The sequence below is a fragment of the Orcinus orca genome, chromosome 15 (assembly GCF_937001465.1).
Source record: "Orcinus orca chromosome 15, mOrcOrc1.1, whole genome shotgun sequence".
Lineage (NCBI taxonomy): Eukaryota > Metazoa > Chordata > Mammalia > Artiodactyla > Delphinidae > Orcinus > Orcinus orca.
In genome coordinates, this window is record NC_064573.1 from 39,165,998 (window position 1) to 39,193,906 (window position 27,909).

At 37.3% G+C, this 27,909-nt stretch overlaps 1 protein-coding gene across 2 annotated transcripts in view; it reads left to right on the plus strand.

The window, feature by feature from the left end:
* The window catches only part of RPRD1A (regulation of nuclear pre-mRNA domain containing 1A), a 72,584-nt gene extending 45,614 nt beyond the window's left edge, over window positions 1–26,970 (plus strand). Inside the window, exons 7-8 of one of the 2 annotated variants that reach the window (XM_033412338.2) lie at window positions 23,455–23,652; window positions 26,188–26,970. In XM_033412338.2, coding sequence (XP_033268229.1) covers window positions 23,455–23,604 — 150 coding nt within the window. In that variant the 3' untranslated portion in view covers window positions 23,605–23,652; window positions 26,188–26,970. Of the gene's footprint in view, window positions 1–23,454 lie in introns of both variants that reach the window. The other variant, XM_004283457.4, reaches the window with a different exon arrangement.
* Window positions 26,971–27,909: the final 939 nt, after the last annotated feature.

Below are 27,909 nucleotides of genomic sequence, written 5' to 3' on the forward strand. Positions count from 1 at the left end.
TAATATCCTTCAAGAGGGGCATTGCTCTCTCAGCTTGCTGGAGCAGCTGAGAATTACTAGGAATGAGATGAGATTGATAAGTAGGTTGGAACCAAATTGTGAAGGGAGTGAATGGCTGGCCGAGCAGATGGTTACAGTAGTCCAGAGGACAGAGAGGACTGGTAGTAGTAGTGTTTGGAGACCTGGTTATAGTTGCTAAGTGGATTAGAATGGCAAGAGATTTACAATAGGGAAACCAAGATATGACTTGATTGGAAATTTTTATATTGTGGGTAATGAAGGCCTGAACCATAGTTGATGATAGCAGTGAGAAAATAAAGGAATGGGCAGGTATGGGGAACAATTAAATCACCATAATTTGTTAATTGGGTCTGAAAAGTAGGAGGAATCAGTGATAAATGAGATATTGAAAATGATGGGGCACATAATTCTGGCACTGACTAAGAGGATATTGAACTAGGGAGCTAGTTTGGGGGGGGGGGGAGGATGATTTTGGTTTTAAGTAGATCAATAAATTTTAGTTCTTTAAAAGAAATTATAGAAGTAGTATGTGCTCCTCATGGTTTAGAAACCATTGGTAAGCACAGAGGCCCCCTAAAGTCTCATTACCCCTTAAATAACCCTTGACAAGATTTGGAAGATGGAATCGATTATTACATTAGCATCTAATGACATTTTTACACATTGTCCTTTTTACACATTTACTGTAAACGTTTTCCCATGATTACAGATATTCTCATTTTAATAGCTAGATCATATTCTGCTTTAAAGAAGTATTTCTTTAGCCAGCTACCTGTTTAGCATTTGTATTTTCCAGTTTCTTGCCATTGAAAAACATTGTTTTGAATCACCTTTTAGCTAAAAATCTTTGCTTATCTGTGATAATTTTCTCAAATTCCTGGTAGGGGAAAACAAGAAAAAGTAATAAGCGATGTGATTTTCATGCTCAAGTCAGGTAGTTTAAGAAAATGAAATGAACGTCCTCTGCAATGGCAAGGGAAGGTGGAAGTGGGGACTCTTATTACATTGTGGATATAAATTCTTATATCACCCATTCTATGTGAAGGACAGTTGGCAATAAGTACCAGAGCCCTTATTTTACATGATTTTTTCCTGCTTTTGGCCTTCTGCCAGATCATTTTAGATTGCATAGTACTCTAAAAGTAGTTAGTGGGACAAATTCTGGGAGCACTTAAAGTGATGGTATAGTTTTTTTTTCTTTTACATTAAAAAAAATTGTAGTTAAGATAGACATACAATTGATCATATTAACCATTTTTAAAAGTGTACAGTTCAGTTGTGTTAAGTATATTCATGTTCTTGTGTAACCAGTCTCCAGAACTCTTTTCATGTTGCAAAACTGAAACTATACCCATTAATCAACTCCCCATTCCCTACTGCCCTGGCTACCTTTCTCTATGAATTTGTCTATGCTAGGTATCTAATAAATGTGGAATCATACAGTATTTGTCCTTTTGTGACTGGCTTATTTCACTTAGCATTATGTTCTCTAGGTTCGTCCATGTCATACCATCTGCCAGAATTTTCTTTTTTAAGGCTGAATAATATTTCATAATATGTATAATACCACATTTTGTTTTCCCAATTATCCATCAGTGGACACTTGAGTAGCTTCCACCTTTTGGCTATTGTGAATAATGCTGCTGTGAACATGGGTTCATAGCAGATATCTCTTTGAGTCTTTGCTTCACATCTTTTGGGTGTATACCCAAAGGGATTGTTGGATCATATGGTAATTCCGTTTTCCATTTTTCTGGGAAAATGTTATTACCATACTATACCATCTATAATGACAACTATTTTAGATTCCCACCAACAATGCACAGGGTTCCAATTTCTCCACATCCTTGCCAATACTTGTTTCTGTTTTTGTTGGTCAGTAGCCATCCTAATGGATGTGAGGTGGTATCTCACTGTGGTTTTGCTTTGCATTTTCCTAATAGTGATATTGAGCATCTTTTCATATACTTGGCCATTTGTTTACCGCCTTTGGAGAAATCCTTTGTCCATTTTTTAAATGAGTGTTTTGTTTTTTCATTGAAAAGTGATGGTTATAGTCTTAGATTGATATTTGTTACTCGAAATAGTTTGGAGATCATCTAACCTACCCAGTGCTGGAAATTATTTTAGCACACTTCCTGAAAGATAGATTAATCTTTCTTCCCAAAAGATAGATTAATCTATCTGCTTGAATGTTTCTGATGTGAAGGGAGCATACGGTTTTGAGAGTAGTCTTCTCCATTTTCTGGGCAGTTGCTAGAAATTTATTATATACTTTTATTTATGAAATTTCACAAAAGTATTTGTTCACCTATATGTGTATGTGTGTGTGTACATTCACATTTATTCGTTGGGGAAAACGTGGAATATACCAGAAATCCAGAATGGTAGATAAAAACCACAACCTACTATTGATATTGAAATTGCATAATTTGAAATAGTAGCCCTCTTTTAGTTTCTCCCTCTCTTCTCTTTCTTCCTTACCGACCAGTTTTATTTATAGAAACCCAGATCCTTTTAGTGGTCTGTAGAGAATCATGTTTTTCTTATTTTTAGATTTTATTACATTATTCATATATTATTTGTCATTAAAAAATTTACTTGAGGGCTTCCCTGGTGGCGCAGTGGTTGAGAGTCCGCCTGCCGATGCAGGGGACACTGGTTTGTGCCCCGGTCCGGGAAGATCCCACGTGCCACGGAGCGGCTAGGCCCGTGAGCCATGGCCGCTGAGCCTGCACGTCTGAAGCCTGTGCTCCGCAACGGGAAGGCCACAACAGAGAGGCCTGCGTACCACACACACACACAAAAATTTACTTGTAAAGTTATTCCAGTCAACTATGTCAAAATAAAGGACAGAGATGTGGAAGTCATGAATAACAAAATAGTGCAAGTCCTGGTGTGTCTGAGAGTGCCTTTCCTTTCTGCTCACCTGTGAATGTCTGCTTGGCTGCATATAGAATTCTTGGGTCACTTTTTTCTTTTGGCCTAATTACTGTATTTTTTCCTTTCTCATACACATTTAACAGTTTGACTATCATATGTCTAGGATATTGGCCTTTCATTAATTTGGCTTGACATTGATATGCCCTTTTATCGGAAAAATGCATGTTGTCTTTTATTTTTGTTAATTTTTTATAGTTTCTCTTTAAATTCCTATTACATATATATTGAACCTTTTGAATCTTTATTCCACATTGCTAATCTTTATTCCACATTGCTTATCTTTTTTCATCATTTTTTCTCCTTTCGGTTATTTTCCTTCAGTTTTTCCCATGAGTTTTTGTTGATGTTGCTGTTGTTTTTGTTGTAGTTGTCCTTCCTCGCAGCATGCTTGTCTAATGGTGGGAGTGGAGAGTTTTGTCAGTTTTTTATCAGTCTCTATTGAAAAAAAGAGATTTATTACAGCTTTTACTTGGCCAGTTCACAGATTCTGCGACTCTGAGGCAAGTGCATAGGAAATCAGAGTCAGAGGAGGTGTTAGGGCCAGAGTTTTGGGTGTTTGCCCAGTCAGCCCAGACCTCACTGGAGCTTTGCCTCTCTTTTGCCAGCCCACCAGCCACACCATACAGCACTCCTTTAGTCATTGTGGTGCTTGGACCCTCTCCGTGCTGCTGGGAGTCCCCACGGGCGCAGGTTGCTTTGTTAAAGTGATACATACGAGAGTCTGCAGTATAAATATCTGTAACGACTGTAAAATAGTCCTGCATCCAGAGCTTGGTGAAGTCTACAGGAGTGTTGGGACCTATTCAATGTAAATGTAAAATACTGCTTAATTTGCTACTGTCTACTTTTTTATAAACCTTAATATATGTTTCTTTGTAGGTTAGCTTCTTATATTTTTTATTACTAGCAATGAGTGCTTAAAGCATTTTCTCTCCTTTTATTTTTGTAGCAAAATTCATTTTTTATTTGAATTTATTTATTTATTTTAAAATTTATTTATTTTTGGCTGCGTTGGGTCTTCATTGCCGCGCACAGGATTTCTCTGGTTGCAGTGAGTGGGGGCTACTCTTCGTTGTGGTGTGCGGGCTTCTCATTGCGGTAGCTTCTCTTGTTGCGGAGCATGGACTCTAGGTGCGCGGGCTTCAGTACTTGTGGCTCGCGGGCTCTAGAGTGCAGGCTCAGTAGTGGCTCACTGGCTTAGTTGCTCCACGGCATGTGGGATCGTCCCAGACCAGGGCTGGAACCTGTGTCCCCTGCATTGGCAGGTGGATGCTTAACCACTGCTCCACCAGGGGAGTCCCTATTTATTTATTTTTTTATACAGCAGCTTCTTATTAGTTATCTATTTTATACATATTAGTGTATATATGTCAATCCCAATCTCCCAATTCATCCCACCACCACTGGCCCCTCACTTTTCCCCTTTGGTGTCCATACGTTTGTTCTCTACATCTGTGTCTCTATTTCTGCCCTGCAAACCAGCTCGTGTGTACCATTTTTCTAGATTCCACACATATGTGTTAATATACGATATTTGTTTTTCTCTTTCTGACTTACTTTACTCATATGACAGTCTCTAGGTCCATCCACGTCTCTACAAATGACCCAATTTCATTCCTTTTTATGGCTGAGTAATACTCCATTGTATATATGTACCACATCTTCTTTATCCATTCGTCTGTTGATGGGCATTTAAGTTGCTTTCATGACCTTGCTATTGTAAATAGTGCTGCAGTGAACATTGGGGTGCATGTGTCTTTTTGAATTATGGTTTTCTCTGGGTATATGCCCAGTAGTGAGGTTGCTGGGTCGTATGGTAATTCTATTTTTAGTTTTTTTGGTTTTTTTTTTTTTGCGGTACGCGGGCCTCTCACTGTTGTGGCCTCTCCCGTTGCAGAGAACAGGCTCTGGACGCGCAGGCTTAGTGGCCATGGCTCACGGGCTTAGCCGCTCCGTGGCATGTGGGATCTTCCCGGACTAGGGCACGAACCTGTGTCCCGTGCATCGGCAGGCGGACTCTCAACCACTGCGCCACCAGGGAAGCCCTAGTTTTAGTTTTTTAAGGCACCTCCATTCTGTTCTCCATAGTGGCTGTATCAATTTACATTCCCAGCACAGTGCAGGAGGGTTCCCTTTTCTCCACACCCTCTCCAGCATTTGTTGTTTGTAGATTTCTGATGATGCCCATTCTAACCAGTGTGAGGTGATACCTGATTGTAGTTTTGATTTGCATATCTCTAATAATTAGTAATGTTGAGCAGCTTTTTACGTGCCTCTCGGCCATCTGTATGTCTTCTTTGGAGAAAAGTCTGTTTAGGTCTTCTGCCCATCTTTTGATTGGATTGTTTTTTAATATTGAGCTGCATGAGCTGTTTATATATTTTGGAGATTAATCCTTTGTCCGTTGATTTGTTTGCAAATGTTTTCTCCCATTCTGAGGGTTGTGTTTTCGTCGTTTATAGTTTCCTTTGCTGTACAAAAGCTTTTAAATATCACTGGGTCCCATTTGTTTATTTTTGTTTTTATTTCCGTTATTCTAGGAGGTGGGTCAATCTCTCCCGGCTTTTAGATTACTTTTCCTAATCCATGGGTTTAGGAAATGTGCAAGTAAATAGGTATTTGAAAGTATATGTTTGGTGAAAATAATGGGCTCTGAGAAAGGATCTTAAGGATCATTTCAGTAAGCAAAGTAAATATATAATGAGTCTTTATACTTTTTATTCTTTAAGTAAAGAATATTTAAATTATTTCCTGTAAATAAAATATTTATTACAACATAAATAATGTAGAGCTTTTTTGGCTGCATATAAACTTTTTTCTAGGCTCTGAGGGGTCTTTTTTTTTTTTTTTGGTGGCGTATATTTTTGACAATGTAGCACTGGCATTTTTTTGCTCATGCTAATTTTGGGACTACCTCTAACTTTTTAAACGTCAGCCATTCTTTTTTATTTTTTTTTAATTTTTTAAAAAAATTAATTAATTTATTTTGGGCTGCATTGGGACTTTGTTGCCGAGCGCCGGCCAGCTTTCTCTAGTTGCGGCAAGCAGGGGCTGCTCTTTGTTGTGGTGCACGGGCTTCTCATTGTGGTAGCTTTTTTTGTTGTGGAGCACAGGCTCTAGGCCCGTGGGCCTCAGTAGTTGTGGCACACGGGGTCAGTGGTTGTGACCCGCAGGCTCTAGAGCACAGGCTCAGTAGTTGTGGCCCACGGGCTTAGTTGCTCCACAGCATGTGGGATCTTCCTGGAGCAGGGCTCAAACCCGTGTCCCCTGCATTGGCAGGCAGATTCTTAACCAACTGCTCCACCAGGGAAGTCCACGTCAGCCATTCTTAATCTTGGAGTTGTTTGTCAGATTCTTATGTAATTAGTTTTTAAAATATATATATGTCTATGTTAATTAATTGAGTCAATGTTTAAGCCTGTAGAGTTTTTTTGAAAACTTGACTTTTGTTATTTCTTGTTTTGGTTCTCTTGGCTTTGTTTCTTCTTCAGATTTCTTAAGGATATATTCTAAATTATAGATAAAAATCATTTTATGTGTTCAAGAGATAAGGCTAAAAACGTGCCTGTGGTTAGAAATTTTTCTCCGTTAATTGACTTGGTCTTGGATTCGTGAACACATCGAGAGGCAGTTTAGCCTTGTGCTGAAGAGTAGGGACTCTGGAACTGGATTACCTGAGATTAGACTCTGGCTTCACCACTTACTAGCTGAGTGACATTTGGCAAAGCGTTTGACCTCTCTGTACCTCAGTCTCCTTGTCTGTAAAATAGAGATAATAATTACACCTGCTTTATATGGTTATTATGAGATTTAAATGATTTGGGTGCTAAACTGCCCAGCATATAGGAAGTACCTCAGAAGTTGCAGCCCAAAACAAAAAGACTTGGAGGTTTTCTAACTAGTTTATATCTGTTCTCTCATTTAACCAGTGAATTTATGTTTTATTTATAGGGATACTCTAAAAAGAGTATAAGATATCTGCAATGTTTTATATCTGTAGTCCTCTCAAAAAGCGTTTATAGTCCTCTCAAGAAGTGTTTACATTCCTAGTTATATTCTTAGCATCTCAGTGATTGCAGCTGGATTCCTAAGTTCTTTTAAACAATATGTTGAATCATTTTCTAAGATTCTGACTTAATCTGCACCAGGCCTACCTCTCTTGTTTATAGAGTCTACCTCTTTTCAGAATTAGGTACAGTATTTGCTGGTGTGTACCTTCTTGGTAGTTCTTCATGACATCTGAGATGTAATTGTCTCAGGAATCGAGTTGGTCTGAAGTGTTTTTTACCTTTTACCCCAGCATTCTGGAATGTAATTGATTCTGTTAAGAGACTTGGACTTAAATAAAGTGTGGTGTTCACATTATTTCCTTGCCTGACTTAGATTTTCACTCTATTCTGTAGAGAAAACAAAAGCAGAATAGATTTCTTTTTACGATGTCAGACTGAGTGGCAGCTTTTCCCACCTCCTAGAACTTATAGAAAAGATAATATATATTAAAATAAATTATAAAACCTAGTGTAGTCTGTCTTTATCATATAATTATATAATAAAGATGTATACATCTTATGTTACATATATATTACCTAAATATAAAATATAAAGATATAATGAAGAGAGGGAGATGAAACAGGAAGAGAAATGAAATGGAAGGAGAGAGATGAAATGAGAGGGTTGAGGTGAAATGTAGAGAGAGAAGGAGCTGCACTGTTCAATAGGTGGCCACTAGCCACAGTGATATTTAAATTAATTACAATTAAATAAAATTTAAATTATCAGCACTAGCCATATTTCAGATGCTTGGTTAGCCACATGTGGCTCTTGGCTACTCTGTTGAATAGTGCAGATGTAGAACATTTCCATTGTCACAGAAAGTTCTATTCATAATGATTGATAAAGATTGCTTAAAAGATAGATGTAGATAAAGTGGGGAAATTATATTTATTACATATGAGGTATGTAATAACTCCACTCTAATAAGAGAAGGAATGCTGTAGGTGCCCCCCTCCCTCAAGTGGCAGTCTTCTTAGAAGGTGGATTACTGACAGGAATTGAATTGAAGAAATAAACCACATCCTGGCATGTGCCCTCTTAAAGGTGGGAGCATCTCATTTACACAAATGCTCTATGCTCAGAAGTGGAACACCGGGAAGAAGGAGGTTGGAACAACACAGTAACTAAGGGTGTTGCAGTGGAAACAATCAGGAAGGTCGACTCCTGTGCATTCCCCCCTTCCTGGGCCAGGTACCAGTGGTGAGGTGTCTGTGTCTTTGTAGGAGCTTGGAACAGGGGAAACGGGTAGTGTCTCCTCCAGGCTGGTGAAACCCAGGAGTGATGGGGATCATCTGTATCTGGAAAACCATTCCCTGGGATAATTCATGTTGGATCTTGTCCACTTTACTGACATCCCAAGTACGTTGTACATACAGTCTAATTACATAAAGGTAGTAACATCACTGGAACCATCAAACATTTTTGAAAGGACAGTACGTAAGACAGCAGATTCAAGAGGGAAGAATTTTCCCCTAGGAAATAGTTGATAGAGGATTCAGCACAGTAATGTAAACTACTGAAAATGCCTAAACACCTCGAGATCCTGTCCCATCGCTAATTAGCATTCATCAGAAAACAGGGTGTCCTCACAGCCATGTTATGAAAAGCTCTGTACTGTTTTGTTCTGATCAACAAAGGAATGTTTGGGAATTCTAGGCAAGTAAGCAAGGAAACAATGTAAGCAATGACATAAAAACCTCAATGGCTATGAAACGAGAGTAGGTGAGAGTGGAACAGTCGAACAAGTGAGATACTTTGTGAAATTTTGCAAAACTAAAATTGTGCTGATGAAGTTTAAACATAGTGTAGTAAGTCAGTGCTCCATTGTTGGCACATGATGCATTCCTAAAAATGTGAATAAAAATAAATTATACTAAATTTTAGTAACAAAAGCATATATTAAGAGGGACAATTTTTGCCCAGAGAGATTTTTTTAAATTACAAACTTCCTTGCTGTAGTTATTGATGTTTTTTAAGCCCCCATGTATTATTTGAGATATAAAGTTAGTAAGGACATAAATTAATTATTAAATATAGACAATGCAATTTAAAAATAATATAGTCAGGAAGAACTGATCTTCAAGTTGAAGGATTTAGTTTTTATTGAACTGGATATTGCAGTGCTGATTTTGACATTTTGACAGCAGTCTCGTCAACTTCTATCTGTCAAGCAGAAGATGTGTAACAATTTGTCATCTTCTCTTGCTTTCTTATGAAATGTAAAGAAGCATTATCGTCCTCTCTTTGGATTTGTGAAATTCCCCTTACTTTTGGATTACTGGAGTTTTTGATGTTGAATCCCAATTCAGAATAGTAAAATTCTGTTTTCATTATCTTTTAGCATGGAACACACAGCAAGCCAGCCAAAGTCCAGGGAGTATCTGTGTGGCAAGTATTCGCCACTCTTAGCATGTCTGATTTTTATCCTTGTATTTTTGTTGTTTGTTTTTATCACAAGTATCAGCACCCACGTACCTCATCAGACTTCTGTACAAAACTGAAATGTTGACAGTAGTATCATGATAGGGTAGCTTTGACCTGTTTGCTAACGAATGTGTGAAAATCTGAATTTGGTGTCACAAAAGCTGTTTAGCATTATCTGTATATAGTGTATATACGTAGGGAGTATTAGGTATACTGGTATATAGTATATATACATTTCACACAAAATGAACTTTGTGTTGTAAATGATAACAGAGTTAAGAGTTTCCTTTGACAGTAGAACTCAGCATGAGGCAAAGGAACAAAAACAGAGGAGAGAAAAAAAGATGGAAAGAAGGAAAACTGGGAGAAAGAAAGAAGATAGGAACAAAGAGTACAGCTTTCTTCACACCTGCCAGAATTTAATGTTGGTTCCTATCCAGCAGCTGCTATTGCCAGATGACTCTTTTTCTTCAGCTCGCTACCTAGACCTGTCCGAGAATTTATCTGTAGGAAGGAGTGGAGCATCTGGATGACTAGTGCTAGTGAGGTAGATTGACTTTTAGGACGTCAGCTCGGGCTCTGCCTGCTAGATTTCATTCTCTCTGCAATCCCATGTTGTTACTCCTTCCTGACTCATCAGTGAGCACCATTTTCCGTCATTTTGAGTGTCTACACTCATAATGAAAACAACAAAAACTCCTATTCATCAAGAAACCCTGCTCTTGGAGCCTCTAAGAGATTATTAGTTTTTAGATTCCCAGAATTCTTTGGCCTCTTGAATGCAATATCCCAATCCTGCATAAGGGAAACATTTCCATACATTATGTGGGTGAAAAATTACCAGTGCCTAACCTGATACCTGCTATTGCACTTAAACTCCATTGTAAGGGAGATCATTTAAATTTTTATCATAAAATAATAACTGATACTTAGCATTTACTCTGTGTGAAGGTACCATTCTAGGTACTGATCGTATTTTTATTTGTGACTATATGAGGTGGATTACTATTATTATACCTGTTTTATGAATGAGAACACTGAGGCACAGAAGTATTAACATTATCTTCAAAGGAAATTTGAAAAATACATTAATTACATTAAAATGAATACATTAAAACCACTTAGCTCCTGATAACACTTCAATGTATTTCCTTAATCTTATAAAAATCATAGATTAAAAACACCATTGTAAGCATAATTATAAAAATGTTAAACAGTTGTAACCGTACTGTATGTACAAATTTACATCCAACTCAGGTATTTATCTTGGTTAGTCTTCAGGGAGTATGGAGTATGGATTAGAATAATGAACTGAGAGTTAATGGGTTTTAGAACTTACTGTGTGAACTTGAAGAAATTGTGCAATATCAAGCCCTTTTTTTCAAAATGTAGATATCAAACCTAATGATTTGTGAGATCTATTTAAGTTCTAAAATTCAGTGCTTTTGACTTTTCTCCTATTCTCTTCTTATAATTAGAAACTTCTGAATACTTTAGAAATTCATTTCTTGAAAGCAATATGCAGAGTTTAAATTTTTTTCCTTGCCTTTTATTCCTAAAACACTTTCCCATCATAAAAACAATACATGCTTATTATAGAAAATTTGGAAAATACTGAAAAAAAAAAACCAACTCAAAAGTTTACACGAACCTCTGAAAACACTTATTAATATTTTAATGCGTTTCACTCCACTCTGGGTTTTTTGTTTGTTTTAAATAATTGTGTATATTCAGTCTCATCTTTTTAAAAATGTTTGTGAAAGTGATTTTTTAAAAACATTATAGGTGGCTAGCATTTATTGTATCTTTTGTTTCCTTTATTTCAAACAGGGGTGGAACTTTAAAAAAGGTCCATTTATCCACATCAGGATAAATAAGTTGTACTTACTGGATTTACTGAAAGAACTAGGTCCATGTGACAGATTGGGGTGGGGGGGGGGATATTTACTATCAAGAATATTGGAAGTTATCTGTTCACTACAAGTCATTTCCTCTCTAAGTTCAGTCCTTCAGTACACCATTGTAATTTATTGGGGGAGTGGTATTTTTGTTAGCTATACCTTCTAATTTATTCACTCCTTACTTTTGAAGTAAGATTCATGTTAGAACTAGAATTTATCTTGTAATTTTCATATCATTGCACACATAAGATTTGATAAAGTAAAATGTGAACCTCTTAGATAGTTAAATCAATCAAAATTTTAAGGAGAGCCTTATGTCATTCACACTAACAGTCTCACAGAAAGAATTCTGTCAGGCATAACTTCCTAAAGCAAAAATTCTTTGTAAAGCATCTGCCAAATTTGGTCATGCTTAGATCAGGTTATGGAGAAAGGCACTGCTTCAAAGTAAAGCCAGTCCCATTCTTGGGATCTTTCTAATATCAGCGATCGTATTCCAATATAAAGTAACAGTCTTGGGTGTTTTTTAGGATTAATAAACTTAGTACATTTTAAAATTGAGGTAATTTGCATACAATGAAAATGTACATATATTAACTAGGCAGGTCATTATCAGTAAATTTGATAAATTCTGATAACTTATTAGATAATAAGTTATCAGAATTTATCAAATTTACTGATAATGACCTGCCTAGTTAATATATGTAAACACATTTTGCTACAGTAATGTGCTTTATATTCTAATTCCTAATGAGATTGTAGTTACCTTTTGACTTTCGGGACCATAGCTAAATGTGTTCAGTTTTCTTTGATTAAAAAGGTGTATTCATGAAACACCAGAAAGATTGCAGAAATAAGAGAACATGGCCCTTTTTAACCTTTTTTGAGTTGCCAACAGGTTTGAAAAATGCACACGCGCACAAATTTGCTTACAACTTCAGTTGAATTAGGGCTGCCTCTAATATGCATCTTTGGCTCACAGTTTAATAACCATTGGTCCATAACTAGTGCAAGTTGAATGGGAATCAATGTGAATCTTGCATTGCTTTCATTATCACTTTTTGCTGCTTAAAAATTTCTACTGTCAGTTCCTACATTTAGATTCCTCTAAGCTAACTGCATCAACATGATCAGGACCTGGCTTGGCATCCCTTCATGGAAGAAAGCCGCGGTCATGTAGCTGTTAGCATGGTGATATAGCTATGGTAACATAAACAGTGTTAAGCTACACTAAGTGTTCAGAATATGGAAAGTACGTTCTGATTTATTGGACGCTGGTTAAACAACAGCCAGATTTATGTATTGAACTCGGGCTGAATTCTGCGTTAGCAAAGGGAATTAACTTAGCACAGTGTTTATTCAGAGGCAGAGGCCAGGATGGCAAAGGAAATGGAAACAAAATACATTGGAGAACAGTTGAACAAATGGGGATATCAGAGATCAGACTTGAGGACAGGCATAATTTATGTGCTACCTGTCTTCAGATGCTTTGAAAGCTATCAGAAGAGAAGAGTTGGGTTTACATAAGAAGGCAGAACCTAGGACCAGTGGATATGTTCCAGGTGACAAGCAAGACCATTCTGGCAATTAGAACTGGCCTAATGTGAAAGGATTACTTAATAAATGTTTCAGCCTCAGCTATCTACATCTACAGCAAACCTTAAATACAGCCCCAATCCTGGCCAGATTAATGTAAAACCTCTCAATAAAGATTTATTTACCTCAGTTTTTATTGCCTGGTAATCACGTACAGCTTTTGAAAAAATTACAAAGCATGCCAAAAGGCAAGAAACAGCCTGAAGAGACAAAACAAGGATCAGCAACAAATTCTTGTATGACACAAATTCTGGAATCACCAGTTCAGGAATTTAAAATAACTGATTAATATGTTAACAGCTCTAATGAAAAGTAGACACCATTCAAGAACAGATCTAAGTAGAGGTGAACATGCTTAAGAAAGAATCAAAAGCAAATTTTAAATGTTAGAACTAAACACTGACAAATGAAAAGTGCTTTTGATGATCACCTCAGTAGACTGGACACTGCTGAGGAAAAAATCAATGAGCTTGATAGTGGAAACTTTCCAAACTGAAATGCAAAAAGAAAATAGAACAAGCAACAACCTCCCCTCCCAAACAAAACAAAAACCAAACACAGAGCATTCAAGAATTGTGGGACAGTTTGGAAAAGTGTAACATACATGTGCTTGGAATACCGGAAGAACAAATGAAGCAGAAGAAATATTTGAAGTAATAATGGCCAAGAAATTCCAGAGTTAATGACAGACATCAAACCACTGACCCAGGAAACGCAGAACAAACACCCGACAGGATATCAAAAAATCTAGTCTGCACTTAGGTGTGTCATATTCAAACTGCAGAAAATGAAAGGCAAAGAGAAAACCTTGAAAAAAGCCAGAGGGAAAAAACATCTTACTTGTAGGCTAAGAATTACAGTGCACTTCTCAGTAGAATCACACAAGCAAGAAGGGAGTGGGGTGAAAACTGTTCAAGGAAAAGCAACCTAAAATTCTATATCCAGTGAAACTGTTCTTTAAAAGTGGAGGATAAAGTATTGTTTGCTGTTACTGAAGGTGGTCAAGAAGAGGTTGAATGACAAGGACAAGAGAAATGTTGGGTCTAATGTTTGCCTCACTGTATTCTATATATAAACAACTGGCTCTGGGAGATGGTAGTATATATTCAGCAAACATGTATTTCAGGTTTTTGAGGAATGTTACAAACCAGATTCCCTTCTTGGAGCTTCACTCTGGACATGAGCATATTGGAGATTGGAGCAGGGATGTAGCAGAGAAACTATGTGTGCTCCCAAACAGCCCAGAACCTCTGATTTGTGGCCTGCCTGTTAAAGCCTTGTGTAACAGTGTTCCATGGGACACCCAATTTGGGAAATATCAAATTGGCTGACCTCCATGACCCTGAAATAGTGTGATTCTTTAGAAACTGGGTAATACATACTAAGGGAGTGAGACCAGAAGGTCACACAGAAAATGAAAATAATTTAGGCTAAAAGGTCACACAACATGAAAATTTATAGAAAGCATAATTAAGTCTACTTCCTAACTTAAATATCAGACAAGTAGAAAAATTAATTTGTTATATCTCACTTCCTTAAATTCCTTCTTCCCACTTGATTTTGAAGTTGCTTACAAATAAATGACCTCAGTTATATGCTGCCTATCAGCTCCTGGCTCCCCCTCCCCCTCCAAGGTCAAAACTGATGATTAGTGATAGGTTCAACTTTCCTGGAATATTGGTCATCGTTCCTGATTGGACTAGCCCCTTGCCTTTTCTTGTTTCTTTTCCCTTGTGTCTTCTGTATGTTGCTGCTATTATTATTAGTCTTTCTTTTGTTTTGTTTTTTTAAGTCTCTAGGCCCATATGCTGTTATTCATGAGAAAATGACAGCTCCTCTCCATTACTGGGGATTCCAGAGATTTTTTTTTTTTTTTTTTTTTTTTTTTTGCGGTACGCGGGCCTCTCACTGTTGTGGCCTCTCCCGTTGTGGAGCACAGGATCCGGACGCGCAGGCTCAGCGGCCATGGCTCACGGGCCCAGCCGCTCCGCGGCATGTGGGATCTTCCCGAACCGGGGCACGAATCCGTGTCCCCTGCATCGGCAGGCGGACTCTCAACCACTGCGCCACCAGGGAAGCCCTCCAGAGATGTTTTAATGGCAGAATTAGACTACCTAATACAAGTCACAGTTTGTTTCCTAAACATGTTGGATTTTGAGTTTTAGGGACATAACCGTTAGTCCTGTGACTGTGGTGATCCTATATTTCATGTAAGGTAGATTTCAGTTGGATAACACACTTCTAAAGAATACCCATCCCAATAACAATTTCAAGATACGAGAGGCAGGATAGCATAATGGTTAAGCATGAGGACTCTGAAGCCAGACTGTCTGGGTTTCAAGCTTTTTTGACCTTGTCTGTTGACCTAAGAGGAAGTTTCTTAATTAGTGGTTAATTGTGCTTTAGTTTTATTATCTGTAATGCATGGATAATAAGAGTCTCTACCTATGAAGATTAAATGGACCACTTAGAACAGCATTTGGCATTTAGTAAGCACATCAAAATCTTGGTTCGGGTCACACTCAATCTAGAAATTTATAAAGCTTATTTATAACAGTATCTACCCTCATTACAATTTAGCATTTTTGATTTTTTAAAACCCAGCCGATAGCCAGGTAGGCATTGGGTTCCTTGCAGAAAACTAATTCCCTGAGAAAATATTAAATCTTTTTTCTACTTGTTAATCCAGAAGGCTAATGAGCCTTCATGGTAATAGAATTATAATTTACTAACAGGTGGGAATTACCTATTCCAAGAATATTTTAGAAGTAAAATCTGCTTTTATTGTAGAATACTTATTTAAGAGAATGATAGTAAGCCCTCAAAGGAACTGCAAGATATAAGACAGTCTGTTAGATGACATTCATTTACACTAAAGTATTTCCCACTAAAAGGTAACTTTTCTGCAGATGGTCAAGGAAAAATGGTTCCATCAGAGATGTGTGGGATAATGTGAAAAGAAATGAGAAAGGATTTGATATTTTACTTTTAAAATAATTATATATACAATAGTTTTTAACAATTGCAGGACTAGATCCCAAGCTAAGTTTGGGTATTTGTTTTCTAGAAGACAAGTTAGGGCAAATCCTGAGATCTTTACCTGCTTTACACTCTGTTACCTGGAGATGGCAACAGACTTGACTAATCTCCCCGACATCATGGAATTTCTTGGCCGCCTTTAAGAAAATAAGTGGTATTTTTAAAATATTGATTGATACTTCAATTAACTTTTCCTGTCTAATCTAGCAAAGAGCCCCAACCCCAGGGTAAGCAAAATGAAGTAAATTATGGTGGATCCTGAAAAATGAGAATCAGAGCTTCTAAATAGTTACATTGAAGAAAGTCACTTAAGGAAGACTTGTTAACATTTAAAGAGAGGCAGAAGACGTAATGAAATACATATCAAAGAACAAAACCATTTAGGGGTCTGCAGAAGAACAAATAAAATGAACCAGGATTATGAAGATTACCATCAACCTAAGGGGTTCTATAATATGTTCTGAAGATTATGTCTTGATACTATTTTGAATGAAGATAACTAGCTCCACCTTCAACGTTAATTTGTGCTTTTGTGACCCAAGGACCAACTTATTTTATTCTCAAACATGTAGTTACTATGACGACTGATTAAAAATGATGTAACAGGTAAATTTTAAGTAGCCAAAACTGAACCAACCAGATTTCAGACTGAGAATACATATAGTGAGATATAAAGGGAGAAATTAAATTGCTTAGGTGTTTGCATAGATACAGCTTGTGGAATACTATGGAAATAAGATATCGTATGGAAATACTACATCACTCCATCTTTAAGAAATGCTGTTGTGGAGAAAGTCTTTAATACTAGGATGTCCATGTTTTTTTGGCTGAAAAAAATATCCTCATATGTCTTTTAAAACTGGGGGTTGTCCAGCCCATATTGTTATACTTGAAAGGCACCCTAAACATTGATTTCACAAATGAAAAGTGAGAGAGAATGCATTATCAAAGCCTTGTTTTCAGAGCATTCCGGAATCTGGATTACACTCAAACTTGATTCCTACAAAAGCTACACAGCTTGCTCACTAGAATCAGGATTGGGCTTCCTAACTTGATATATTCCTCTTTCTGCTGCAGCAGCTGTCTCTCAGGAAGTGGGTAGGAAGGAAGGGGCAGTAATATGGTAGGCATGATGCTTGAAATTGTTGACCACAGCCCTTAATGGCCACTAAAGATGCACATGTGGGTATAGTTGAATTTCTCCCAGTTTTTTTTTTTAATTCAGTCATGTATGAAAGAAGAGAGCAGAATTATTAGTAGCATGTGCAAGGTAATGGCAGCCCCTATATATATATATATATATATATATATATATATATATATTTAAATTCAGAAATAGTTAAGCTATTTATTTTAAGCAACTGAAATATTAGAACAACTGTATCTGGATCAGCCCTAAAATGAATAAGAACTCCAAATTTTAGGAAATTTATCCTCTTAGCTGTTTTTGGTGCAAGATGGTTCTGATACCATCCCCGAATGATAACTGCAGTTCTGTGGCACTTCATAATTGGAAAACTTCCACATTAACTTATTTAAGCCTCACAGCCCAATAAAATAGATACCCATATTTTACAAAGGAAGCAGCTGAGGCTTAGATAATCTTAGGGTGCCCTTGCCTAAGATTACAGGTAGTAAATTGAGGAGGTGGTACTTGTATCCAGATCTTTTGACCTAATGCCCAGGAGAATCGACTGGGGACCTCTTCACACCCAGTGTTCTGCTGAACACTGTAAGGAATATAGATACACACAAAGTGTGTTTCCCCCTAATTATGAAAACTAGAAAACAGTATAGTAGTATTTAAGTTCAGAAATAACTTGAATAGTAGCAGATCATAGGAAGTTAGTGTGAAACTAAAGTAGGAAAAGTTTCTATGGCAAAGTTTGGTCTTAAAATAGGTCTTGTAAAATGGAGATTTGGACACAATGTATACTCAACATTAGCTGTAAAGAAAAGCATTTCTAGTGGTGGTTCAGATTTCAACCTAGCTCTAACCCACTCTAACTGCACACAAGATAAATAACACCTCCTGATTCATTAATGTTGAAATATAGTCAGACGAGGGTTTGCAGTTTTAGGGTGGTGGTGGTGGTGATACCGGCAAGTAAATTAAGAACAAAAATACAGACCTTGTTGAATGAGGGGGGAATAGTGAGGGAGAAGTAAAATGACTCATGTAAACAAACAGTCAACAGGAAATGAGGTGAAGCATTGGTTCCCAAAGTGGCAGCTGATCTTTCAGCAGAAATTCTGCAGGCCAGAAAGGAGTGGCATGATGCATTTAAAGTGACAAAAGGGAAGAACCTACAACCAAGAATACTCTACCCAGCAAGACTCTCATTCAGATTTGATGGAGAAATCGAAAGCTTTACAGACAAGTAACAGGTAAAAGATTTCAGCACCAGCTTTACGGCTGTTAATGGAACTTCTCTGGGTAAAAAAGAAAAGGCCACAACTAGAAACAAAATTACAGAATGAAAAAGCTCACATATAAAGGCGAACATACATTAAAGGTAGGAAATCATCCATACACAAAGCTAGTAGGGAAGTTAGACAAAAGTAGTAAAATTATCCGTCCACAATAAGGAGGTAAGGGATGCACAAAACAAGATGTAAAATATATCAAAAACAGTAATTGTGAGGGGAGGAGAGTACAAATGCAGGGTATTTTTAAATGCATTTGAAATTAAGAGATCAGCAACTTAGAGCAATCACGTATATATATAGACTTCTATTACAAAACCTCAAGGTAACCGCAAACCAGAAAATCTATAATACATATAAACACAAAAAAGAAGGGATCCAAACAACACTAAAAATAGTCATCAGATCACAGGAGAAGAGAACAAAAGAAAGAGACCAAAGGGGACAGGGCGGGAGGGATAAATTTGGAATTCGAGATTAACAGATACAGACTACTATATATAAAATAGATAACAAGGACCTACTGTATGGCACAGGGAACTATATTCAATATCTTGTAAAACCTATAATGGAAAAGAATCTAAAAGAATATATATAGATATATTCTTTAAATATATATTATATATAACTGAACCACTTTTGCTGTACATCTGAAACATTGTAAATCAACTATACTTCAATTAAAAAATTAAAATTAAAAAAAAGACTTTTAAATACACAGACTAGTCAGAGCATGATACCTTTGCAGTAAAAGCAGTTCAGTATTTATTGCTGAGGGAAGGGGCTTAATTTTTTAATGCTTTGGCTTTTCAGCAGTTTTTTTTTTAAACTTAAAATTAGGTCCTTCCCCTTCTTTGGGACTGGAACAGAGCTAAATTCTTTTAGGAAAAAAAAAGGTTATTTAGGTTAAAACACAAAATAAGTCTTTTGAAAGCTGTTTTTGCAAAATGCAGGTTTAGTTAGAAAAGAATGAGAACAATGAAAGAGACTTATGTAGTGGCCTTACCTATTGATGTGTTTATCAGATTAGACTATCACACCTTTGACTTTCCCTGATACATGCATGCCACTGGGTCCACGTTTGTGTTTTCTCTTTCATGCTTAGGGTAATTTTTCTGGTTTACTGAGAATAAAAAGAGATATTTCTTTTCTCCCACTCCAGCTTTATTGAAGTAAAATTGGCACATAAAATTGTATATATTTAAAGTCTACGATGGGATGATTTAACACATGTATTTGTGAAATGATTACCACAACCAGGTTAATTAATATATTCATCACATGGCTACTTTGGTGATGAGAACACAAGGTCTACTCTCTTAGCAGTGTATCAAGTGTACAACAAGTGTACAACACAGTATTATTAACTATAATCACCATCTGTACGTTAGATCCCCAGAGCATATTCATTTTATAACTGAAGGCTTGTACCTTTTGACCAGTATCTCCCCATCTCCCACCCCTGCTCCACCCCAGTCCCTGGTCACCATCATTTTCTGTTTCTGTGAGTTCATCTTTTTTTTAAGGGTCCGCATATAAGTGAGATTATATAGTATTTGTCTTTCTCTGTCTGGCTAATTTCAGTTAACATAATGTCTTATAGGTTTGTGCAGGTTGTTGCAAATGACAGAATTTTCTCATTCTCATAGCTGAATGTTCCATTGTATATATGTACCATGTCTTTATCCATTCACCTGTTGACAAAGAGTTGGGTTTCTTCCATATCTTGGCTATTGTGAATAATGCTGCGATGAACATGGGAGTGCAGGTATCTCTTCCAGACACTGATTTTGTTTTGAGGTCAGTGTTAGATATTTGTTCTGACACCAGGAGGGCGCTATCTGTTTTATTACATGTTTCTCATGCAAAATCTTTGAGTCAGGTCTGTGGAACTAGGAGTGGGACAATGGCAAGCTTTTCTTTAAGTGATGCCCCTGCTATAGGAGCTGAGCCGTTGGTGAAGGGAGGGGGTGCAGGAGCCTGTGTTCCTCTTGGCTTGCCTCTTCTCGTGAAGACCACCACCTCCTGAATCGGGGGCAAGGGTTATCCGTGCCCCAGTATTCTCAGCTTCTGCATCTAAGGTAGAGCCTGTGTTTCACGGAGTGGGGCTGAGCAGAAGGGCGCCCTCAGGCTCTTAAACTTAAAATTTTTGAACCCTTAATCCTCTCTTTTTTTGTTTACTTGTAAAGTAGCCTTGACTTCCCCGCCCCCCCCCACATGGCTGTATTTTATTCTCCTATTGCTCAACTTTATTTTCTTCATTTATACCTGAAATAATATTGATATTTATGTTTTTTTATGCCTCCTTCCCCCTGAAATGTTAGCTTTGTAAAGGCAAGAGACCTCATCTGTTTTGTTTAACACTGTTATCTCCAGCGCTTAATAAATATATACTAGCCATATGCTGGGGACTGCCATCACAACACTCCCAGTCTTGTAGGGCAGAGAGGAGGATTGTAAATAGACAGTCAACAACATTTTTCTAAAGGTGTGCATTCATGGTGCTGTGATGATTCTGACCTAAGAGAATTACTATCATTATTGTACATCAGAATCAAAACAATATACATATCTTATTGTAAGCATTGTTGCCATAGGAAGCCAACTTGTGGAATCTTGGAGCCTCTTTCTAGACCACCAGTGAGGCAATTGAAAAGTTTTGGGACTATGGCCTGGATCATAGAATTGGGTAGTTCGTCAGGTTTCATCTGGTTTTTTCTTCAGGCTAACATCAAATAGTTAACCAGGGCTACTTAAATCTTTTGTCTTTCAGATGAAAGTCTGCCTGTGACAGTAGCAGAAAGCTTTTGATTACTACTTTTGTTCCTAATATAGTAAAGCACGATTTTACTCGCTTATGAAGGATAATCATCCTTCTCACAGGATTATTGAGAGGATTAAATGAGTTCGTATTTTAATGTGTGGCATATTATGGGCATTCAATAAATGGCAGCTTTTGATTATGTTTACCAAATTTCTTGTATGCAGTGTTGCCAATTGGGAGAAGGCTTTTATCAATAATTGCCACAGATCCTTTGAATCAAAGGATTAATATAAACCTTAATAATTGAAGTACAGCCTATCTGGATGCTAGAAACTAGAAATTAGGGTGAGCAGTAATGACCACTAAAGGCACATAAGACATTTCTCAAAACATCTAGCCTCGAGAGGAGCAGAGAGTAATTACTTCTGAGCATGTTTGAACAGCATCTGGCTATGTCATGCTGACCCCAGAGTACTTTAGGTGTTACTTATTAGAGAATGATTTAGTAAGAACAGAGGGACAGATGGAGATATGTGTTTGCCCCCCATCAGCATGTGCTGAGGAAGACACGTATGCTAAATGAGATGTGTGTGGAGATCCGACTGAAGAGTATGCATCTAGAATGAAATACTCTGGTGCTTCTCTTTTGTTTGCCACTCCGAGCTGTTATGCTGAAACCTACCTGATGTTCCAGTGTGTCACTGGCAAAGGGGAAAAGGGAACAGGAAAATCTTACCTTGAGGTTATAGATCCCAATTAAACTCTCTTTTACTCAACCTTGATCTTCATGATGGATTAGAAATTCAGGAACAGGCAGACATGGCAAAGATTGACCCCTCTCTTGTGTGCCCAAAGCTCTCCTAGAACATGTCCAGCTTTCAACCTTGTCTGCTTTGTCTGCCATTGTGCCCAGTTCCTCATGCTTCAGAAATCTTCTCCTTTCCCTTAGAGCAGTTGCGATATAGTAATTCTGACAAACTCCTTTCCCCAGGTGTAGTTATTCTTTAAAAGAGGAGGCTCAGTAACACAAAGTTTGCTAACTGATTTCATTTTAGACAGAAAAACCGTGGAGAAGTAGCTCACAAGTTGGCTGTGTATTAGCATCCTTTGGGGGAGCTTTTACAAAATTTGAGAGCTCTGGATCCACTGCCAGAGATTCTCATTTAATTGATAGATAGTGAGGCTGGAGTTCTCTTGAAAATTCTGAGTTTCTTCAAAAATTTCCTAGGTGATTCAGTCAGAGTTGAGAAACAGCTAAAGAAGAAGGGCTCTTGGTGGAGAGACCCTCGACCCCAGATGAAAGCTTATCACTCACCTGGTCTGTCTTGAGATCACCCTCGGTCAGAGGGAAGGAGAGGGCTGTAGGCTTTATAGAGGGAATAATACCCACTTTCTAGGTTCCCCTCTTCACATCCCACCTCTGCTAGGTGATGGAGTAAAGAAGGGTCCTCTCTCCTTGTTGAAGTCTGGAAACTTCAGTTAAAAGATATTTCCACTACAGAGAATGGGCTGTTTCCCCCTAAGCCAAACATGATCTTAATTAGTTTCCAGTCTCTGACTCCTTAGGCTGCTGTTTGCAGGGTTGCCTAACCTTCTTTTTGTGGCATTGTAATCCTTTGGTGATCTGGCAAAGCCTTGGACCCCTTCTCAAGTTAAATATTTTAAATATAGAAAATAAAATGCATAGCATTACAATGGAAGCAAGTTATATTGAAGTAGAGCTTATTGAAATAATAAAAGTACAGTAATATATGCTTCTTTACTGATACATTAAATTACATGTAGCAGTTGGTCTAATAATTTCAAAGTAGTCATAAATGTAAACAATATTTTAAGATAGATGTGAAAAACTGTAAAGTAATATTGAAGCAACTGGTTTCTGTTAAACTCACAGATACTGATAATGCTCCTGTGGTCTGCTGCCAACATTCAGAATTGAAAACAGTGCTAAATTTCAGTTTAAGTTTGTGAAAATAAATATATACTTTTTCTTATCCAAGCTCCTGTATACCTGAAAATCTTATATGCTGTGGTTAAGTATATTAATATTTTAGTCTTCTCTTTACAAGTGTGAAACAAGAGCTTACGATTGTGATTTTTCATAATAATGAGTTTACCTACTTATTTCCCAAGTCCCTCTTTTAATCCTAAAGCTCACATTATAATCTCGTTATTCAGCATAAACTGAATGTTTTACCAGATTTAATGTAGAGCATTAGCTAGATAAGCTAGATAGCTCTTCTCTGAACTCCCAGAAGTGCTAATGAGAGTGGTTTGATGTTACAGGAATACAAGCGCAAGTTAGCCAGAGTTTCCCTGGTGCGAAAAGAACTCAGGTCCCGGATCCAGAGCCTGCCGGACTTATCTCGATTGCCCAATGTTACTGGCAGCCACATGCACCTGCCCTTTGCGGGGGACATCTACAGTGAAGATTGATGACCAGTCTCTTTCCAGGGCCCAGGACTTTGCAAGAGATGGAGACAGGTTAGGTGGATAGTCCTGTAGTGTTATTTTTGTATATTGTTGAGAGAGTGACATTAACAAAAAGAAATAAGTAATTTATAAAATTGTTTAAAATGTTGGTTTGTTTACTATTTTATTGGTAAGTTAACATGACTTAGTTTAAACAACGTGAATCTCTGTGTATTAATAAGCTCACAAATAGTGATTATTTTCAAAAGATCTTTTTGTAAATTTTTTTGATTCAGGGTCTTGTGAGAAATTCCATGTTTCTATTTCTTCATGTATTTTCAAATGATTTTCTTTATTTTCTTCAGTATCTAATCACTGTATAGTATGTAATTCCTAAAGAGTAAGAACTAATGAGGAGTTTGTTGAGAATTTATTATGGTATAGTTAGGACTTGATTGTAGAAGGGACTAAGTGTTCCAACTTAATTTTCACCCTTCTCCCCAACCAAAATATCAGTTCTGTGCCTCTCAATGCCTTTGATTCCTATTTCCTAGAGGTCAGTAATTTAACAGTAAATATGGATGTCATTTTGAGAGTCAGATCAGAACCTAGAGAACTTTTCCACTATAGTACTATAGGGGTTCCATTCCAACTGCCACAGTGTAGAATAAAAGGAGTGTTAAACAGGGACCCCCTTGAATAAACTGTTTATTATTATTTGGATAGATTAATATGAAAATGCTTTGGAAATGTTATGAATTTTGACATTGTACCAAGAGAACAACTCTGATTCTAGAACTGATTTCTAGTTGTCAAATCAGGCTCCTTTTAACATAATTGATCCCTTTAACACAAAGCCATCTGTGGGATTAAAAGAAGTGTAAAATAATGATACTTTATTATTCTCTTAGCCATTTAACTTTAAAAACAATAGTATTTTTAGCTTTAATATCTCAAGAACACAATATTCATTAATGTTCAGTAAAGTAGCCTGGAACATTATTAATGTTTCCTTAAGGTTTTTGAATGACTGTATATTTGGAAATTAAGCAGTGCTACACTACAGGGTAGATCTGGTAAATATTATATTTGTATATTTAGAATTACCAAAACAAATGTACTTTTTTTTTTACCTTTTATTTCTAACCCTGTGTGTTAGAGCAGTTGCATGCTCTCCTGCTTTCTCTTTAAATCACATTGTTAAGCTGTGGATTTTGTACTCAGTGATGACTTAGAATGAACGTTTTTTTCATTCATTACTTTGCATATTAGAAATTTTTCTTTTCGTTGTAAGAAGATTCAATTGAGATAGTCAATAAAACATCTTTTAGATCCCACAAGCCAGTTATGTCTCACTAGTCTGAATGGCTTCACTCTTTCTCAGTATTAGAGATTATAGCTAAAATGAATTTCTATGTGAAGGAGAAGACAAATATTTATTTTTAGTAGCCAGTAGTTTTGGGAACAGTGCTTTTAACAGTTTGACCTCTCAGAAACAGACACACAGAGAAGTAGTTCCCACATATGGCTTATATTCCAAAGTTTTTTAGTCAACTTTTGGGACTCGGGGCACATTTTTTCACAGGAAGGGTAGTAATTAGATTCCCTGTGAACACTACCACAGAAAGCTCACCCAGGAATCTAATCCACTTAACCATGAATATACTTAACTTGTAATGTGGTTGACAAATTACTGGTAGTAGATCCTGACCAACATTTGTAACGTCACTAAGAAAATGGTGTGTAGCAGCCAGACTTACACATTGGGGTGTATGTCTGTCTTGTGTACTTCTGTCCCTAGGTGTAGGATATGTAAGAAAAAGATTCAGCATGGTGGTGGAGGGTGTAACCAATGCACAATTATTAAAACCTGGTTATACCTGTTGTAAAAGTATGCCACATAAGTTAATTTTTGTTAAAGTGAAAGCAAAAGCTTGTGTATTAATTTATTTTCAGCATCTTGACCTTATTTATGATCTGCTGAAGTGTTGATTTATCTATTCAAAATGCATTTTTTCCATTTAAAACTAATTTATAAACTATGTACTCCTGGGAAGATTTGAAACCTATTAGAAGTTTGTTGAAATATTTTCACCATTTAAGACAGACTTCTGACATAGATACTGATTTTAATGCCAGTATCTGCTCTAAATATTTATGATAAAAATGCATTATTTTTTAAAGAGCTTGATGCGATTTGTGATAAGTGATAGTACTCAACCTGAATCCTACTCCCAATTTCACCCTTTGACCAATCCTCCACAAACCTTCAGTTGTTGGTTGATTTACTGACTGTAAACACAAATGATATGGTCTGGTTTAGAAGTTATGTTTTCAGCCTTATGATAATTAACATGGTAAGCCTTAGCAGTAAATAGCTTTCCTTTCTAAAAGGGAGACTACATTTTCTCAAGAAATGGGGCTAGCTGGGGGTACTATAATACCAGATTCTGAATCATGAGCATTTTCTTCACTGTGTACGTGAGGCAAATCATGCATTTTTGAGTGCAGCTTGGCCTGGCCCCTCAGGAGAAAAGCATGTCACCACACTTGCAGTAGGGGTATTTTGGTTTGAATGGATACCATCATTCTTTTCTCCACAAACAGTGCAGAGAGCTATCTGGAGTGGCAGTTTGAACAGATTCCCTGGCGTTCCCTCTGCTCCTTCCATCATTACAGTAAGTAAAAGAACCACATGGGGGAACCCGGGAGTCTGAGAAAAAGAGCTGTGCTTAATAGCCAACCTCCCTTTCTATGAAAACCAGTCCAGGTGCAGCTATTTTGGTACCTCTTCTCACATGCACTCTGCGTCAGGGTGTTTCTGTAAGAACTCCTTCAGGGTCAGCAACAGCCGGGATGACCTTGTCATCTTGACTTGCAAAATTAAAATAACAAACCTAGGTTGTCAATTGTCACTGTAGATGAGCAACTCATCTATTATCATTATTGAACAGGTTCTGAGAAATCTTTAGAAAGAAAACACTCAAAAGTACAAATTAATAAGGAAAGTTAGAATGTCCTTTCTGAATTTTCCATTCAAAAAATTTATATTATATGAAATAACATAAAGCTCTATACTGCTTTGATTTATATTAAGAAGTAGCTCCTAAGATGTAGTCTTGTTTAATAGTTGTTGCACTGTATCAAAGCTTTTTAAAGTGTAAATCCAATTCTTCTCTGTATAGAAAGGGAGCATTGTGTTACTTACTGAATTTATTTATACAGAGCATTTGTTGCCATCTGTAATTCCAGCCATCCACACATGAGTCTGTTCTGAGGTGGCAGTAGCACACGGGAAGATGAAGTTTCCCTATTTCTTTACCCCTTTTTCTTTGGTGGTATCTGATGAAAATATAAGATGTTCTTAATAAAGTTTTACGTTCTTTTTGAGATGTGTAGATTATTTTTGTGAATTTGTTTAATTGGATATGGGGTGGGGAGGGAGACATTGATGGACTGGGAGGGAAACAAAGTACTGGAAGTGTCCAGCAATATTACCGTGGAGAAACTGCCAAAGGAGATTCTGTTTGCATGGTCAATGGGAACCGAACTTGAGCGAACATCCGAATCACCTGGAGGGCTTATTAAGCTATAGGTTGCTGGGCCCCACCCCCAGAGGTTCTGGGATAAGGCCTGATAGTTTACATTTCTAACAATTTGATGCTAATGCCACTGAGTTTAGGGACCACATTTTGACAACCGCTGCTCTAGAGTAACTTTCAAGTCCGTGACTTGCTTCATGATTTAAAATTCCAGGTAATTTCAGGCAATTCCAAGTAATAAGATAATAAAGTATGGGTTTTACAGTTCCGTATATAGCAGGTTCCTTTGGGCAGAGAACGAGACCATATCTTGTTTTGTGACCTACTGCACAGAAATAAATAGTGCTTTTTTTCTTTCTTTTTTTTTTGCGGTACGCGGGCCTCTCACTGTTGTGGCCTCTCCCGTTGCAGAGCACAGGCTCCGGACGCACAGGCTCAGCGGCCATGGCTCACGGGCCCAGCTGCTCCGCATCATGTGGGATCTTCCTGGACCGGGGCACGAACCCGTGTCCTCTGCATCGGCAGGCGGACTCTCAACCACTGCGCCACCAGGGAAGCCCAGTAGTGTTTTTGAGTGAACAGATTCACTTGGTACCTTGAAATCCCTGGAGTACAGGTCCTCTCACCACATCTTGAATTTAAAGCAGAATTGGAAAATACTAGAAATCTGAGGGAATCTCTAGGGCAGTGTTTGCCAAACTCCTTTTATAAGACTCACTTGGGACGTTTGCAAAAAGGGCACATACCTCCTGAATCAGAATTCTCTGTGATTCTTATCTAGAAAGTC